This window comes from Mesoplodon mirus (assembly GCF_964341445.2).
Source record: "Mesoplodon mirus genome assembly, chromosome: 3".
Taxonomy (NCBI): domain Eukaryota; kingdom Metazoa; phylum Chordata; class Mammalia; order Artiodactyla; family Ziphiidae; genus Mesoplodon; species Mesoplodon mirus.
This window is the reverse complement of record NC_138978.1, coordinates 118,899,800-118,919,202: the sequence shown is the minus strand read 5'-3', so window position 1 is coordinate 118,919,202 and position 19,403 is coordinate 118,899,800. Positions and strand designations below refer to the sequence as shown.

Sequence of the window (19,403 nt, the reverse complement as noted above, 5' to 3'; positions counted from 1 at the left end):
TGCCTTTTGGGGGGTCTGAGGTCTTCTGCCAGCGTTCAGTAGGTGTTCTATAGGAGTTGTTCCACGTGTAGCTGTATTTCTGGTGTATCTGTGGGGAGGAAGGTGATCTCCGCGTCTTACTCTTCCGTGACTTCCCCGGAAGTCTCCAGTTAACTCTTTATGCCTTAACAAGTCTTATTCTACTCTGAGGTCCTAAAGATATTCTTGTACATTTTTGCCTAAAAGTTTTAAAGTTTTGTCTTTCACATTAAGTCTCTAGTCCATCTAGAGTTTTTTGGGGGGGGGTTTTGTTTTTTGTTTTTTTGGCTGCGTTGGGTCTTTGTTGCTGCGCACGGGCTTTTCTCTAGTTGCAGTGAGTGGGGGCTACTCTTCATTGCAGTGTGTGGGTTTCTCATTGTGGTGGCTTCTCTTGTTGCAGAGCACTGGCTCTAAGTGCATGGGCTTCAGTAGTTGTGGCTTGCGGGCTCTAGAGAGCAGGCTCAGTATTTGTGGCACACGGGCTTATTTGCTCCGCGGCATGTGGGATCTTCCTGGACCAGGGCCCAAACCTGTGTTCCCTGTATTGGCAGGCGGATTCTTAACCATGCGCCACCATGGAAGCCCTAGAGTTTATTTTTGTGCATGAGGTAAGGCAGGGATATAATTTCATATTTTTCTACATGAATAAGCAATTGTCCAGATTCAATAACTAAAGTGTCCATCCTTTCACCAGAGATGTACAACTCTACCAGAATAGTCAGTAGTTTCTGCATTTGCATAAGCCTCCTTTGGGGGCTCTCTATTGTATTTTATTGGTCAAACTGTCCAACCCTAGGCCAATAGTACAACGTCTTCTTGTAGGGCAAGGCCTCCCATCTTTATTTTCAGGAAGAAATGTCTTAAATATTCATAGGCTTTTGGACTTCCATATAAATTTTAGAATCAGCCTGTGGGAATTTTTATTGAAATTATACAGAATCAAAAGATTAATTTTGGAAGAATGACTCTTAAATAACTCTTATTGTCTTCCTATCCATGAACATGAAACTTTTCCTATTTTAGAATTCCTTAAAGACTTTCAATAAAGCTAAATTATTTCCCCCAGATAGGCCATGAGCACCTTTCACTGGATTTATTCCTAGGTACCTTAATTTTTAAAACTGCTCTTATAAATGGTATATTTTAAAAGTTATTTTGTTGTTTATTCATGGAAATATAAATAGAATTGATTTTTATATACCCAATATATATCCAGCTACCTTGTTAAAATGTTATTTCTAATAAATTACATATTATTTAAGTTTTTCTATGTAAAGAAACATCATCTGTAAATATTATTTACCCTGTTCCAATATTTATGCCTTTAACTTATTTTCCCTTCCTCACTAGATAAAACTAGACTTCCAGTATATCCTTGTCTTGTTCCTATTTTTAAAGAGAATGCTTATAATGTTTTTCTATTAAAATATTATTTTCTGTAGAGTTTTGGGAGATAGCCTTTATCAGGTTAAGAATAACCTTCTATTTCTAGCTGCTAAGAAACTTTATTTTTTAAATCATAAATTAGTAGTGAATTTTATCAAATGCTTTTGCTGTGTCTATATAAGATGATCATATAGTGTTCACTCTTTAATCTGTTAATGTAGTGAAAGATTTATCGTTTTTCTTTCTTTTTTCTTTCTTCCTTTTTTTTGGCTGCGCCATATGGCTTGTGGGATCTCTGTTCCCTGACCAGGGACTGAACCCAGGCTTTGGCAGAGAAAGCCCAGAATCCTAACCACTAGGCCACCAGGGAACTCCTGATTTATCATTTATCTAATATTAAGCTACTTCTGCATTTCTAGAAAAAAATCCAACTGCCATGATGTATAGTACTATCTTCATTAGCCAATATTGACTTCATTTTGCCAATATTTTGTTTAGAAACATTGCATGTGTATTCATGTGAGTGAAACCAGCCTGCAATTTTTCTCTCTTATGCTCTCCTGTCTGATTTGATATCAGGGTTATATTGGCCTCATAGAATGAACTAGCAAGTATCTCACTTATTCTTTAGAAGAATTTATATAATATTGGAATTTTTGTTCCTTGAAAATTCAGTAAAATTTGCCTATAAAACCATCTGGGCTTGGTGTTTTCTTTATAAGAAGATTCTAAACTTTGATTCAACTGCTTTACAGATATAGGACTAGCAGTTTCTTTTATTAGTTTTGAAAATGATATACTTTAAGAAATGTGTCCATTTCTTCTAAGTTTTCAAGTTTATTACTGTATTAGCTTATATTTTAATATCTGCTACATCTATAGTTATGATTTTTATTACTAATGTTTACCTATGCCCTTTTCTTCTTTTTTCTTGATTAATCATTCCAAAGGTTTTTCTGTTTCATTAATCTCTTTAAAGAATGAAATTTTGACTTTACTGATCCCTTCTATTGTAGCTTTGTTTTTTATGCTTCTTGTTTTCCCCCCAGCTTTACTGAGATGTAACTAACATATAATTGTAGCTTTGTTTACAAAATTTTAAATTTTAAAAAACTTTGTTTTAAAAATTTTGTCTGGGCTTCCCTGGTGGCACAGTGGTTGAGAGTCCGCCTGCCGATGCAGGGGACACGGGTTTGTGCCCTGGTCTGGGAAGATCCCACATGCCACGGAGCGGCTGGGACCGTGAGCCATGGCCGCTGAGCCTGCGCATCCGGAGCCTGTGCTCCACAACGGGAGACTACAACAGTGAGAGGCCTGTGTACCGCAAAAAAAAAAAAAAAAAAAAAAAAATTTGTCTGTTCCTTATTTGGGTTTATTTTTACTTTTTATATACTTCTTCAATCAACTCTAAGCTCATTTATTTTCATCCTGTCTTCTTAGCTCATTTAAGCATTCAATATTATACAGTTCCATATAAGTATTGCTTTCACTGTATCCCACAACTTTTTTTTAAATATAAATTTATTTATTTTATTTTTGGCTGCGTTGGGTCTTTGTCACTGAGCGCCGGCTTTCTCTAGTTGCGCCAAGTGGGGGCTACCCTCGTTGCGGTGCACGGGCTCCTCATTGTGGGGGCTTCTCCTGTTGCAGAGCATGGGCTCTACGCACACAGGCTTCGGTAGTTGCCGCATGTGGGCTCAGTAGTTGTGGCTCACGGGCTCTAGACTGCAGCCTCAGCTCAGTAGTTGTGGTGCACGGGCTTAGTTGCTCCGAGACATGTGGGATCTTCCTGGACCAGGGCTCGAACCCGTGTCCCCTGCACTGACAGGCGGATTCTTAACTACTGTGCCACCAGTAGTTAAGTAGGGAAGCCCTATCCCACAACTTTTGATGAGAAAAATTTTCCTTATCGTTCAGTTCTAAGTACTTTTTTTTGTTTTTGGCTGTGCAATGCAGCATGCAGGATCTTAGTTCCCCAACCAGGGACTGAACCCGTGTCCCCTGCAATGCAAGTATGGTATGGAGTCTTAACCACTGGATGGCCAGGGAAGTCCCCTAAGTACTTTTAAATTTCTCTTATGATTTCTTCTTTGACCCATGTGTTGTTTACTTAGGAATATGTTTTTAGATTTCCAAATGTATGGAGATTAGTGTTCATCTTTTGGTTACTCATTTCTAATGTAAAAGCACTAGGAATGTTCCTGAGGAATGATAGCCATCCCAAAAGGAAGAAGGCGAGCCTCTTAACACTCTTTTCTAGTACCTGGTTCTGGCATGACAGTACTCGCCCGTCCCAAATAACCCTAAAACTGGACGAACTATATGAATTAACCGTTTCTGGCACAGGCTAATGATAGTGGATAGCAGACAGCAGTTTGCCTGAGAAAAGGAAAGCTCAGGCGGTGAGCCCACATTTACTCTGGGCATTTTCCCAAACCACAGCAAAGGCAAGCAGAGCTTGGGCAGTCAGTGGCAGTCTTCCTGGGCAGAAGAAACCCAGATAAGAGTTTTGGTGCCAGGAATTTGTGAGACAGGGTACCAGAGAGAAAGGAGTCAGAGAAAAGCCCCAGAGATCTAGAGGCTGACCCCAGGTCCTTGGCTGAATCCTAGGCTGCCTGTGTGCAGGACAAATTCTGGGAGGCCTTCGAGAGAAGAGCTGCTGTAGAAGGTAGAGGACAGGGAGCTAAGAGATGAATACAGGAATCAAAGATCTCACAGTGCTGGGGAGACAACAGAGTTCCGATCCGGCCAGAGTGCAGAGACCTTGGTAAGCACCCTGAGACCCTCACCCTAGAAGGTCAAGCCTTAGGAAAAGGATTTTGCCCAAAAACTACGGCTCAGACTGAAGTATACTAATTCGAACAAAGAAAACCAACTTTAATAAGATCAGAAGGCCAGCTAGTGATTTCATTTTTGCTAGGAAAAAAAAATCAATACTATTTAGAGAAGATAATATAAAGTGTCTACAAAACAACATCCATAATATCCAACATACAATCAAAAATTACCATATTTGTAAGAAGTCTTGACCCTTAAGAAAGGAGGTAAATGTCAATAGAAGCAGAGCCACTAATGACCCAGCTGTTGGAATTGGCAGAAAATGATTTTATAACTACAGTAAGTATGTTAAAGAACATGGAAGAAAAGATAAACAAAATGGATGAAAAGATGGAAGAGTTCAGCTGAGAAATGGGGAAAAAAGAACCAAATGGCAGTTGAAAACTACACTATCTAAAATGAAAAATGCATTAGCTGGGCTTAATAGCAGATTGGACATAACAGCAGAAATGATTAGAGATTTCCAAGACAGATCAGTTGGAAAGAGTGGGAAAGCTGTGGCCATACCTATACTGAGAGCAGTTGGCAAGGTGGTGTGAATATCTTTAGCGGCTCACAGGGCAGCTTCAGAAGAGGTTGAGGGCTGGGTTCAACTGAGAGAGGGGTTTTGCAAGATATGACCTAGTAAGGTAAGGGAATTCAGGTCGTTTGAACTAAGGTAGTTATAACTACGGAATCTAAGCTAAGAAGGGATGTGATGGAGCAAAGAGTGTTGAATAGTGAAGAAATGGTGAGGCAGTGGATTTTGGGTCCCAGTGTGTCTAATCATTAGACTGGGGGCTTTAGAGCCTTGCTACTCAAACTGTGGTCCCAGGACCAGTAGCACCAGCACCACCTGGCACCTGTGAAAATTCTCAGGCCCTGCCCCAGATGCACTCAATCAGTATCTCTGCAGGTGAGGCTCAGCAAGCTGTTTACCAAGCTCATCAGTGATTCTGATGCTGTTTAAGTTTAAGAACTGCTCCTCCAAAGTAAGAGAGCTGCAAAGAAGGGGACAGGGGCAGAGTGGGATGCTCGAAATGGATATTTTGGAGATGTTCAGTTATGAGCAATGACAAGGTCTGAGATATAACTCAGAGAATGGGAAACTGTGACTGAATGGAAGAAAAGATCATTAAAGATAAATGGTCTAGAAATAAGGGGCCAGACTCTTAGATCATCCACAGGGACACAATGTGAGTGTCAGTAAGAGAGAAAGACAGTGAGTCAGAAGCTGAAGTTATCAGGGGGGCATGACAGCGAGAATGGCAGATGACTGCAACCAAGAAGGTCAGTACATAGTATAATCTGACAGCCTGCCCTTCCAAGAGCTAGAGTTTAAGGAGAATGGGGAAAAAATGGTTTGGACTAGCAAGGGGAGCCACCTCTGACAATCTTACTGTGGTGATTCCTATCCACCTCTCAATTCCTATCTCCAACTTCTGTAGCAATGGCTGACCTTGCTAACTGCCTGCCAACAGGCATTCTCCCTTCCCTTGCTGACAGATCCCCAAGTTTAGCAACAATGTACCTATTTTAAAAGTTATATTTTCCAGCCTCCTTTGCACTGAAGGTCACCAGTTGTAGTTCTCTCCAACACAACAGGAGAATTGTGGTCAGGCTTCTGAGAACGCGGCTTTTATGAGGATACAGCCTCTCGACCTTCTGCCTCTCCCCTTCTTCCTGCCTGGAACTCTGATAACACCATGGAGTGCCCATACCAACCTTGGACTCCTTACCTCCTCAATTCTTCTACAGGAAAGAAAAACAAATAGCTAACTTGTTTAAGTCACTGTCGGCTGTATAGATGAGGAAATCAGAACAAGTCAATCGCTAACAATTCAGGCTCTGAAGTGGGATCCTTTGCTCCTGGTTCACCTTTACCTACTGAGAACGGGCCCACCTCACCGGAAGGAAGCTCCCAGGGCTTAGTTATGGGCCTTCTCATCTCTGTCCACAAAGGCAGCCCCCACCAGGCGCTAACCCACCATTAACTCTCCCCTTCCAATATCTCACATTTGTCTTCCTGCCAGGAAGGACCAGATTTTATTCACTTTTGTCTTACTTACCCTCACACCAGCAGCCAGAACAAGGCTGTGCAAACAATAGATACTCAATTAATGTCTGCTACGTTAAACAAGTAAAAGCCTCAATTTCAATAACCCACGTTGAAAAAGCCCTGACTGAATTGCCTAATAACCCTTTTTTTGTCCTTGCTAAGAATACAGCCTTCCTTTCATTTCAAAATTCCAAGTTTTCTATACTAACCTTGCTTCCAACGGTTAAAGGTCATAAAAGTTCCCGAATTTCATCCCAGACCCTGCTTTGTCCACAGTACGACTGGGATGGAAGGAGGAGGAAAGGACAGAAAGCAAAGTCGGCCAAGCTCTGAAGAGCGAGCACAGAGCAAACCAGAGTGCAGAGAGGCCAGACACCTACCAGCAGTTCCTGGGTCCACTCAGTCACATCAAGGGTCCTCTTGGGAGACCTTCTGTGGGAATTCACGTACAGTTTTTGTTCGTGGAAGAGCTTCCCATTCAGCTCCTGGATCGCAAGTGCCACTTTCTGCATGGAGCCCACATCTACAAATGCGAAGCTGCAAAGGAAGGAGAGGGCAGCTCTGAGCCCGGCTCAGAACAGAGCCACAGGAGGGCACCAAGCCCAAGCTTAGGAAGAGTCTCCTCTCCCCTCTGTGGGGACAGGAGAGGAGCTGGGCTGACCCTAACACACAAGAAGGTCACAATGACATCCAGACTTGGGCTGGGATGGGCAGTGGGACAGCCTGTCCTGGGTGTCCTGGGGATCAGGAGACACATGCTGACCCTATCACCATATAACATATGGTACGGCTCTGGGTTTCCTTCACACCGCTCCCCACAAAATTTCAAAGCCCTTTTACTGCCTGGAAAATAAGAAAGGGAAAATATGAGTAGGTCCAGATTTCAGGGGCAACCAAGGCTGAGGGAGGTACAGTAACTTGCCTCAAGTCAGAAAACAGAGCAAGGACATGACCAAAAGCAAACCCAGGTCTCTGGACTTCTAAACCAAGGTTGTATGCATAAGGCAGCATTAGCTGCCAAGTCAGAGGGTTGAATGTGGAAAGGGGGTTTCCCAAATGTCACTCTGCCAAGTCACAGTGGGTGTGGCTTTGGGAGTTGTTGAGCTAGTCTGTAACATCAGTGCATCAGCAAAATGGACAAAGAGGAAAGGAGTTGCTTCCCAAAGAAAACAAAGGAAGAACAGTCATTACCATTTGCAGCCGTTCTGGATTTTGTGGACACGGAGAGGGTTGAAGTCCTTTAGAAGGCACCGAATTTCCTCCTACAATGGCAGGGTTTAAAAGAGAAAGAGACCCAGAGACAATACTTACAATCAGTTCTCAATGTTTCAGATCCCCAACCAACTAATCTGTAATCAATTGAACACATACTTAATGAGAACCTATGATGTGCTGAGCGTGCCAGGCTTTGTGCTCAGTGATGCAAATACAGAGACAAGAAAGATATGAGCCCTGCCTTCAATTGAAGCTCAACAGACGTGTGGGGTACAGACAAGTCAATCAGACCATTTCACCAGAGGGTGCAAAATGCCATAATGAGAAAGTACACATGCCTCCAGGAGCACACAGTATGAGTATCTAACCCAAATTTGGAGACGGTGAGCTCCCAGGAGGAAGTGACTTTTAATTTATTAGGAATCTAGGCTATCTCCCTTTCATCGCTACCTAGGTGGGGAGGCTTGCTTTAACCAAACCAACCATGCAAGGCCAACTGCCCCTGCTGACTCAGTCCTGTATTCGTGGCAATTTCCCTTCATTTCTTTCCTCACAGGTCCAACAGACATTCAGCAAACATGGGTTATACACAGCGTTATGCTGAGTGTTACAGGAGATACTGATTTGAATTTGACATAAGCCTTGCACTCAAGGAGCTTATAGTTTGTAAAGGCGTGATCTCTAACAGATGGGGCGGAGTGAAGTCTGAGGGTAAAAGTAAAGCCCGGAGTGGGCAGTGCACTGAGGGAGGACACACCATCGCTGGTCAGCCCGTGGGGGAGCTCTCATATCCACCACGCCCTTCTCTGCAAGGCTCCCCTCCCCACTTTCCTCACTGCAGCCTGGCCTCCACTGGCCGGGTATATGGCCACCTCCCCTCCCTGGACATTTCTCCATCCCACTCTCAACTCTCCCTCCTGCCTGCCCTCAGGCTGCGTCCCTTCCCCGTGGACCCTGGTCCCACTCCTTCCCCTGGGCTGCCCTCCCTTTTCTGAGACAGCATCTACCCAACCCTGATGACCTTTTGAGCGACACCCTATTTTTTCACTTTTCTGCCAAAGGTGTAGAGAGAGCCGTGTCCGCTTAATGCCTCCGTTTCCTCCCCGCCCACTCCCTCCCGGCTGCCTGCAGTTTGGCCATGTTCCTGCTCTACTGAAAACGCTTTCTTGCAGGTCACGGATGTACTCCTGCTGCCCGCTGCAAAGGCTTCCCCTCAGGTCTCCCTGCCAACACCTACCTGCACTTCTCTACTTCCTCCTTCCTCAGCTCCCCAACCAGCACGTTACCACTATAAATCCCACACCTGTGATGAAAACCAACGTTTCCCTAGAAAATTCTACTTTGGAAAAATATATTTATACCATCTTCTGTTAAAAGCAGCTTTTACCAATCTAAAGTCACTTTGTTGGCTTCGGAAAAGAGAAATGCATAATATATAGCTCATTTCTCTCAGTCTTCATATTTATATTACATTTAAATTCAAATTTTCTAATTTGCTTTTACTTTTAAATATTTAATGTTTATTACACACGAATCTATAAGATGCTGAGCAACAAGCAATTTGTGAGAACAAGCAATATGTGCTTAGCATTTTCAGTTTATAAAGCACTTTCACATACTTTATTCCACTTGATCTTTAAAACCACCCTGTGAAGTGTACATTATTATTGTCCTCATTCTCAGAAGCATAAAATAAGGATCAGAAAGGTTAAGTGACTGCCCTAAAATTACACAGCCAATTTAGAGTCAGGATTTGAAACCAAGGCTTCTAACTTCAAATCCTACATTCATTTCGTGATATCATGCAAAACCATACCTTTCTTCTTGTCAAATTTTACCATAATTAAAATAAAAGATGGAATTCCCTGGCAGTCCAGTGGTTAGGACTCCGTGCTTTCACTGCCAAGGGCGCAGGTTCAATCCCTGGTTGGGAAACTAAGATCCCACAAGCCGTGGGGCACAGCCAAAAATACATAGATATATACATAATAAAATAAAGGAGAAAACTCCCATATTTTTGTACCTTCAATAGCAGATGTCAGGAAACCACAGCCTTGGGCCAAATCCAACCTACCACCCTTTTTGTAAGTAAAGTTTTACTGGAATGCAGCCATGCACATTCATTTACTTATTGTCTATGGCTCCTTTCATGCTATTATTTACATTTTTGGCTAGAATACTTTATAAATGGTGTGATACTCTTCAATAATATTATATCACTTTAGGAGGCTTGTATCTGGTTGTTTTACTTTTAGTGATGCTAAATTAATCAACAAATTCAGATAGTAACAGCCTGATTAAAACTGCCCATCAATATTTTACCTAACTGGGCTTCCCTGGTGGTACAGTGGTTGAGAGTCTGCTTGCCAATGCAGGGGACATGGGTTCGATCCCTGGTCTGGGAAGATCCCACATGCCACGGAGCAGCTAAGCCCGTGCGCCACAACTGCTGAGCCTGAGCTCTGGAGCCCTCAAGCCACAACTACTGAAGCCCGTGCACCTGGAGCCCTGCTCCGCAACAGGAGAAGCCACCGCAATGAGAAGCCCACTCACTGTAATGAAGAGTGGTCCCCGCTCGCCGCAACTAGAGAAAGCCTGCGCACAGCAACAAAGACCCAACACAGCCAAAAATAAATAAATAAATTTATTAAAAAAAAATATTTTACCTAATGCATTTACCATGCTCTGATAACTACTGTCTGAAACAGGTATTTTATTATGGCTTGCAGAATGATGATTTTCTATCGTTTCTTTGGCATTTATGAGCTAAAGTTGCTCTGTAAAGAACTTTTTCTCATCCACTAGGGTGAGAAAATGGCACTGGTGTTGGAAAAGCAAGATAAACACTTATTCTTTCCCTTTAATTATCAAGTTTTATATTAATGAACTATTGTCTTGCGATCTTCAATGTGTCCAGCGAGCTTTACTATCTTTAGGTATTACTTCTTTAGATATTACTACAAATTATTGCTTTTTATCACAGTAAGCTTTAATCAGAGGTAGTCATTAGTATTTTTGAAACACAAATTGTCCCATCTTTGGCCTGTAGGACCCCCTTTTCCCTTGTTCTTATGCTTTTTTATTTTTATTTGGAAACTTTCAAACACATAGAAAATAGTATAACAAATCCCTATATACCTATCACTTAGACTTACTAATTCTCAACTCAAAAAAAAAAAAAAAGGAGCGAGCAAGGGCACCTGTTCCTTGTTTTCACTCCTTTGTGCTATAGCACAAACCCCAATAAAGGCTTGCCTGAAAAAAAAAATTCTTAAGTCATGGACATTTACATGATTTCATCTACACCTCTCCCTACCACTAGGCTGTTGTGAAACAAATCTCAAACACCGCATCACTACATCTGCAAACATTCCAGCACATAGCTCCAAGAAACAAGTTATCTCACCTCTAATCACAACCTCTCCCATCCCTTCAACCAAACCCTAATAGCCTTTGAGAGCTTTCTAGCTTTCTGGCATAACAGCTCCAGACTGGAATGAGGCATTTCCCTAAGAAGGCTTAGTTCCTTTCAGTGGGGAATGGTATTTAAAGTGAGATATCTAGCAGGTAGGAGCTTAATGCCACTGGGTTGTTAGAGTACCAAGGTCTTTCAATGAACAGAGTTAGAAGATATGTATCTTTGAAAGGGAAAATAATCATTGTAATCATGGATTCTAACTCATATATAAGAGCTACAGATCGTTTTTATTTAATTTCTTTTATTTTTATGTCTTTTCTCTTATGCTGAAAATCTTTATTCCTAACATTAAATACTTATTGTATCCTATTTTAAATATGTAACAGGTTCGAATAACAATACCAGGATTACTACAGACAACAAAATTATTGAGTAAAGTTTAAGATTTCTTTGCAGTTCTTTTTATGCTTGTAGTATATCCTACTGAGGATCTACAGTCAAAATACCATATTCTGAGGTCACTTGGAATAATTCTTTTCTCTGGCACATTTACATATTTTAAAGTCAAAACAATAATACAAGGTTTTGCGTCGTGGGTAGGGACAGAGAAGAGGGTGTCCCAGGAGAAGATGTCTGCATGGGGAGAAAAGTCTGAGCCCTTCCTGATTGATTGTTTCCCTTTGGGGCCCCCAGGGAGAATCCTGAGATTGAAATCAGCCTCAGTTTAGAAATCCCTTTAGTAGACAACAGAGCAGGGCTTTGCAGCCCTGGGAATTTTTTTGCACTGACTTTTTATTTGCAGAAAATTTAAAGTCTTATTTTTATTAATGCCTTTAAAAAGAGGTGAGATTTTAATACTGATTTAATATTCAATGAATAAAACTATCTTGAGTGCAAAAAATAAAAATGTTTTTAAAAATACAAGGTAAGTTCAGAAATAGTGCCACCATCTCCCTTCTACCCCTTTTTTCCTTCCCTCCCCAGAGGTCACCGTCTTTATTCCCTTTTTATCCTTCCATTGTTAATTTTGGCAAATTTAAAGAGATATTCCATTCTCTTCCTCCCTTCTGATGCAAGATTGTTTGATTCTAGGTGTATTCTTTTTTTTTTTTTTTTTTTTTTTTTTTTTTTGTGGTACGCGGGCCTCTCCCGTTGCTGAGCACAGTCTCCGGACGCGCAGGCCCAGCGGCCACGGCCCACGGGCCCAGCCGCTCCGCGGCACGCGGGATCCTCCCGGACCGGGGCACGAACCCGTGCCCCCTGCACCGGCAGGCGGACTCCCAACCACTGCGCCACCAGGGAAGCCCTAGGTGTATTCTTATACCCGCTGACAGACTGAATGTGAAGTGTGAAAAACATATGAGGTATGAAACGAGAATATTTCCCAGGTTTGGGGCCATGTACTGAGATGGGGAAGACTGTGGGAGGAGCAGGCTGGACACATTAAGTCTGAAACGCGTATTAGTTGCCCAAGTAGAGGTAAGGACTAGGCAATTGAATATACAAGTTCAGAGTTCATGGGCAAGGTACAAGCTGGGAATACAGATAACTGGTCATGATTTTCTACTACCACAATCATATCACCTGCACTAATGACACTTATTTCTGCCTTTCCAATTCTTATTCTTTTTCCTTGCCTATTGCACTGACCAAGACCACCTGTACAATGTTGACAGTAACAGCAATAGCTGGTGTCCATATCTTTTTCCCGATCTCAGAGGGAAAGCTATCAAAGTTGTGTCCCTAAGTATTATATTTGCCGTACATTGTTAAGTCCTTAATCCATCTAGAATCCATTCCATGTATGTTATAAGGTTAAGGCCCATTTTCATTTTTCCTGTATGGATAATGAAATGTCTCAGAACCAGTTTACTGAATAGTCCCTTCTTTCCCAACTGATCTACAATACCACCTGGTTACACACTTCATATATGTGTAGGTCTATTTCTGGACTTTCTACTCTGTTCCATATGTTAACTATTAGCAATGCACCCACATCAAGGTCATCATTATTACAGTGGAAAATTTGCTCTCCTCTCTGTCCCCTTTATTCTTCTTCAGAAGGGTGCAGTTATTCATGGGACTGTTCTGATCCATGTAAATTTTAGAATCACCTTGTCAAGTTCTTTGGAAAACCTTTGGGTATTTTGATCACAATGGCATTGAATCTATATATCAATTTAAGGATCATAAAACTGATTCTTCTTATCCATCTCTTTATTTAGGTCTTCTTTAATGACCTTCAGTAAAGTCTCAATAATTTTCTGTGTATATGTCTTGCGCAACTTTTATTATATTCTAGCTCTTTGTATTTTTTGTTCCTCTTGTATAGAAATACAATTGACTTTTGTATATTTAGCTTATATTCAACCAACGTAACTCTCAATAATTCTAACATGTCCAAGAGTCTTTTAAGCTTCAACTTAGGCAATCGTCTGCAAATAATGACAGCTTTGTTTTTTCCTTTCCAATTCTTACACCTCTTATTTTTTTTATTTTCTCACTTGCTCTAGCTAAGAAATCGCATAAAATGTTAAACAGAAGTGATAGAGGCACTCATGTCTTGTTCTTGATTTTAAAATACTTCTGTTTCCCAAGTGATCATGTTTTCTGTGTATTTTTTGTAGATACTCTTCATCAGATTTTGGAGGTTTCCTTCCATTCACAGTCTAAATGTTTTTCTGTGAATTGGGTTTTTAACTTTATCAAAGGTTAAATTTTAGCTTGAAGATTCCCAGACCTTGTAAGTAATATGAATTTAAACCCCAAGTCACATGAAATCAGGCCTACTGTTACATATTCTTGGGGAGACTGCTTAGCCCTACCAGCCCCAGATCCAGGCCAAGACAGATTAACTTCCTCAATACCACCCTGGGCCAATGAGCAAAGTTTCTGTGGTTCACACTTTCACTAAGGGTCCAGCCCTTCAACAATCCTGCTTTTGCGGGGATGTCAGTTACCATTCCCCTCCTCACATAGGCCCAGCGTGTCATCTCCTGTCCTGACATGGCTGTTATAATCCAATCTACTCTTTAGGTTTTGAGGTAGGCACAGATCCTAGGGCAATGGCCAGACTCTCCTGGTTTTCAGTTACTGCTTATTTGGGGCCCTCTTAATTTTCCTTACTTTCTTAGGAGTCAGATATGTATTTAAAAGTGGTATTTCCTATATTTTAGCTTCTATTTCCAAGTATTTTCTTGTGAGAGGGTTTTCAGGTTATCCAACCTATCATAATTATGGAAACAGAGGCATTTGAAGATTTTAAATCCATTTGGCATCATGAAGGTTACTCATATACTCAGCAAGACCAGTTTGAGAAAACTGGTGAGGGCAGAAAGCAAACCAATGGGTTCAAGAGTAAGTGTGTGATCAATTTCAAAACTTACTACAAAGATACAGTAAGCAAGTGCAGTACTGGCATAAGGAAAGACATACAGATCAATGGAATAGAATGAGACTCCAGAAATAAACTGCTACATTTATGGTCAATTGATTTTCAACAAGGGTGCCAAAATAATTCATTGGGGAAAAATAATTTTTTTAGCAAATGATGCTAGGACAACTGGATATCTACATGCATAAGAATGAATCTGACCCCTACCTCAAACCACACAGAAGAATGAATTCAAAAAGGATCACAGGACTTCCCTGGTGGCACAGTGGTTAAGAATCCTCCTGCCAATGCAGGGGACACGGGTTTGAGCCCTGGTCCAAGAAGCTCCCACATGCCATGCAGCAACTAAGCCCATGCACTACAACTACTGAGCCTGCACTCTAGAGCTCACAAGCCACAACTACTGAGCCCACATGCCACGAGTACTGAAGCCTGTGCACCTAGAGCCTGTGCTCCACAATGAAGAGCAGCCCCCACTCGCCACAACTAGAGAAAGCCTGCACAAAGAAACAAAGACCCAATGCAGCCAAAAATAAAATTTTTAAAAAAGGATCATAGACCTAAATATGAGAGCTAAAACTATAAAACTCTTAGAAGAATGCATAAGTGTACATCCTTGTGATCTTGGACTAGGCAATGGATTCTTAGATATAGCACCTAAAGCACAAGCAACCAAAGAAAAAAACAGAAAATTGGAATGCATCAAAATTAAACTTCTGTGTTTCAAAGGACACTATAGAGAAACTAAAAATACAACTGATGGGAGAAAATATTTCCAAATCATATATCTGATAAGAGACCTGTATCCAGAATGTATAAAGAACCCTTTGAACTCAATAATAAAAAGACAAACTGATTTTAAAATGGGCAAAGGATCTGAATAGATATTTCTCCAAAGAAGATATACAAATGGCCAAAAAGCACATGAAAAGATGCTCATTAATTATTAAGAAAACGCAAATCAAAGCCACAGTGAGATACCACTTCACATCCACTAGATGGCTATTATCAAAAAGACAGGGACGGGATTCCCTGGTGGCGCAGTGGTTGAGAGTCCGCCTGCCAATACAGGGTACACGGGTTTGTGCCCCGGTCCGGGAAGATCCCACATGCTGTGGAGCGGCTAGGCCCGTGAGCCATGGCCGCTGAGCCTGCGCGTCCGGAGCCTGTGCTTCGCAACGGAAGAGGCCGCAACAGTGAGAGGCCTGCGTACCGCAAAAAAAAAAAAAAAAAAAAAAAGACAGGGCCTTCCCTGGTGGCGCAGTGGTTAAGAATCCGCTGCCAGTGCAGGGGGACACGGGTCCAATCCCTGGTCTGGGAAGATCCCACATGCCGCGGAGCAACTAAGCCCATGCACCACAACTACTGAGCCCGCCTGCCACAACTACTGAAGCCCGTGCGCCTAGAACCCGTGCTCTGCAACAACAGAGGCCACGGCAATGAGAAGCCCGCGCACTGCAACAAAGAGTAGCCCCACTCGCTGAAACTAGAGAAAGCCCATGCGCAGCCAACGAAGACCCAATGCAGCCAAAATTAAATAAATAAAATAAATTTATTTAAAATAAATTTATTTTTTTTAAAAAAGACAATAGGGCCTCCCTGGTGGCGCAGTGGTTGAGAGTCCGCCTGCCGATGCAGGGGATACGGGTTCGTGCCCCGGTCTGGGAGGATCCCATATGCCGCGGAGCGGTTGGGCCCGTGAGCCATGGCTGCTGGGCCTGCGCATCCGGAGCCTGTGCTCCGCAACGGGGGAGGCCACAACAGTGAGAGGCCCGCATACAGCAAAAAAAAAAAAAAGAAAAGAAAAAAAGACAATAACAGATTTGGGCAAGGAAGTGGAGAAACCGGAATCCCCATACATTGCTGGTATGGATGTGAAATGTTACAGCTCTTTTGGAAAACAGTTTGGCACAGAGTTATCATGTGACCCAATAATTTCACTCCTAGGTATATACCAAAGACAACTGGAACATATGTTTACAAATAACGTGTACACCAATGTGCAGAGCATTATTCATAAAAACCAAAAAGTGGCAACAACCCAAATGTCCAGTGATGAATGGATAAACAAATTGTGGTATATCCATATAAATATTTTAGCCATAAAAAGGAATGAAGTACTGAGACATACTATAAAACATGTGAACCCTGAAAACATTATACTAAGTGAAAGAACACACAAAATGCCACACATTGTATGACTTCATTTACATGAAACAGCCAGGATAGGCAAATCCATAGAGACAGAAAGTAAATTAGTGGTTGCCAGGGGCTGGAGGAAGAGAGGAGGAGGGACTGCTAATGGGTATGAAATTTACTTGGGGGTGATGAAAATATTCTGGAATTAGTGGTGATGGCTGCACAACCTTGTGAATATACTAAAAACCACTGAATTTTATGCTTTAAAATAATGAATTTTATGGTACGTGATTTATATCTCAATAAAAAAAGAAATGTTAATAAAGTAAAAAATCCTGGCTACTGTTATTGCTATGAATAATAAATCATCTTCCATCTCTGATCCAAGACTTTGATCTTCTACCAACAGCCATGAAACTGCTGCAGGCTAATCTGTTGGTTTGCAAGCAGGGTAAAGTCGCAGACACTTACTTCACGGTTCTTGATGAGGCATTAATGTTTTTCTGTTATTTTTTTTAATAAATTAATTAATTGATTGATTTTGGGCTGCATTGGATCTTCGTTGCTGAGCGGGCTTTCTCTAGCTGCGGCGAGCGGGGGCTTCTCATTGCGGTGGCTTCTCTTGTGGAGCACAGGCTCTAGGCGCGCGACCTTCAGCAGTTGTGGCTCGTGGGCTCCAGAGCGCAGGCTCAGTAGTTGTGGTGCATGGGCTTAGTTGCTCCGCGGCATGTGGGATCTTCCCAGACCAGGGCTCGAACCCGTGTCCCCTGCATTGGCAGGCGGATTCTTAACCACTGCACCACCAGGGAAGTCCGGCATTAATGTTAAAATAAGAAACTTCTTTTTAAAGACCTACTTCTTTAGCTCATGTCTCTCCTCTCCTATGACACTGGTCTGCGTTTGTTAAGTTGGAAGAAAGCACCGTGGGGAAGGCTGCTGCTTTCCTGTGAAGGGGGCAAGGATCAAAGGCCCCCTATACCATGGTGTGGGTCAGCATAGCCAAGTAAGCCCCAGGTGCTTGGCTGCGAAACAGAGTCTCCTGGAGAGAGGTGGCAGAGTCTCTCAGTGCCTCGCCTCCCCAAGACCACTGCAGAACTGCCTGCAGGGCTCCTGCCCTCATCTCACTGTCAAATAATGGGTTGTAGCAGCCTGCCAACAAGGGGAAGGGAAATCAGCCCCAGTACTCTCTTCTCTCAGATGCCAAGAATCCCCCAACCCACCCCTTTGGCTCTTGGTTTAATTCACTGGGTCAAAATGAATTACTTCATTCTCTGGGCTCCAATACCATGTTCTTCTCTCTTTGTCAGATAAAAACATAATAGGTTCATCTCTTTTTATGGTGAGTTATTTACACGTCTTATGGATTATGTGGTTTGGTACTTGGGGGCAACTGGACATGGACTCAACTCTTGGCCGACCACTCACTAGGTCTGTGTACTTGGGTAGGGGGGACCTCTTAGAGCCTTAGCTGCCTCATCTCCAAGATGGAAATACCACCCACCACCCAGAGTTATTATAAGAATTTAATAAAACCACACTAATGAAGCATTTAGCCTATTTCCCAGAGCATCTCTGATAATTAAAATATAGTAACTGGTGTAAAAGGAATAAGGCACAATTTGGGCAGAGAAGATTGAGTTTAGCTAATTGGCAAGGGGGCACGAGACCAGGACATTTTTGAAAAATGTCTGACATGCAGCAGGGGCTCCACAAAAGTTAGTTTCTCTCATCCTTCATCTAAGACTGAGCTTGAGCGAAAGGACCAGGTTATCTTTTAGCGTGCTGAGTGAGCCTCAGGCACATTATTCTGCGTTACTCGCAAATTTTTAAATGCTCCAAAAAAATTTAAAAGGCAGGGGATGGGGTTTCCCTGGTGGCACAGTGGTTGAGAGTCCGCCTGCCGATGCAGGGGACACGGGTTTGAGCCCCGGTCCGGGAAGATCCCACATGCCGCAGAGCGGCTAGGCCTGTGAACCATGGCCACTGAGCCTGCGCGTCCAGAGCCTGTGCTCCGCAACGGGAGAGGCCACAACAGTGAGAGGCCTGCGTACCGCAAAAAAAAAAAAAAGTCAGGGGATGCTTCAAATCAGTAGATTACACTTCCATTCTCTCTTCATCTGTACTTCAAATGCACTTATTACAAATTTTAAGTACTTATGTTGTTCTATAATTATTTCAGGTTTGGTGGTCTCGCCTCCCCAAATAGACAGGAAGATTCCGGGGGTCAAATATGGTTGTTTATATTCTACTCTCTAAGTACACAGCCAACTGACTGAACTGGTTCATTTCAAAGTGAAATGAGTGTAGTTTCTTGGCTGAGACCCCACTGCTCCCTATGACCAAAGGATCGGCAATTGAACCCTCACAAGGCCCCCTTCCTAAAGGGAAGCTGCCTCACCATGGCCCCTCCATTCAAAGTGATAAGGAGGGTGACCACCCATCCAGGTTTACACAGAGGGTTGGATGCAGGATGCTCCACACTAAAAGTGGGAAGTCCAAGGCAAACCGTGAATTGGCTGTGAGCTGGTCAGCATAGTCACCAATCAGCGACTACTTGCACATTCGTAGCTCTAAAATACCTTTTAAAACTGGTAAAACTGTTACTGGCAGGTTTAAGTCATATGGGGGAGAAGATAAGAAGCAACCGTTCACAGAGAGTGAAGCATACCTCAGAGATATCCAGTGGGAGATTGCTAACGTACACCTCTGTCTCTCTTTTCTTGAATCCTAAGAAGAAAAATAGCCAAAAAAAGGCAGGTGTAAGGCTAGAGGATTCAGAGGAGTTAGAACTGTGATAAGTGATGACACACTTTCCTCAATGTTAAAACATACACACACAGTCCCCTACAAACATCCCCCCCCCACCAATGAAGGGTTATACAGCACTCAATCGGTCAGCAAACACTTATCAGTGTTATGGGAGTGGTCCAGTGTTAAGTGTTGGCCTTGGATATCAC

At 42.5% G+C, this 19,403-nt stretch overlaps 1 protein-coding gene across 1 annotated transcript in view; it reads right to left on the bottom strand.

Moving 5' to 3' along the window:
* The window catches only part of TDRD10 (tudor domain containing 10), a 56,818-nt gene that overhangs the window by 32,695 nt on the left and 4,720 nt on the right, over window positions 1-19,403 (bottom strand). The window contains exons 4-6 of the mRNA XM_082615962.1: window positions 19,115-19,173; window positions 7,472-7,542; window positions 6,661-6,817 (exon numbers count right to left, since the gene is read on the bottom strand). Coding sequence (XP_082472088.1) covers window positions 6,661-6,817; window positions 7,472-7,542; window positions 19,115-19,173 — 287 coding nt within the window. The remainder of the gene's footprint in view (window positions 1-6,660; window positions 6,818-7,471; window positions 7,543-19,114; window positions 19,174-19,403) is intronic.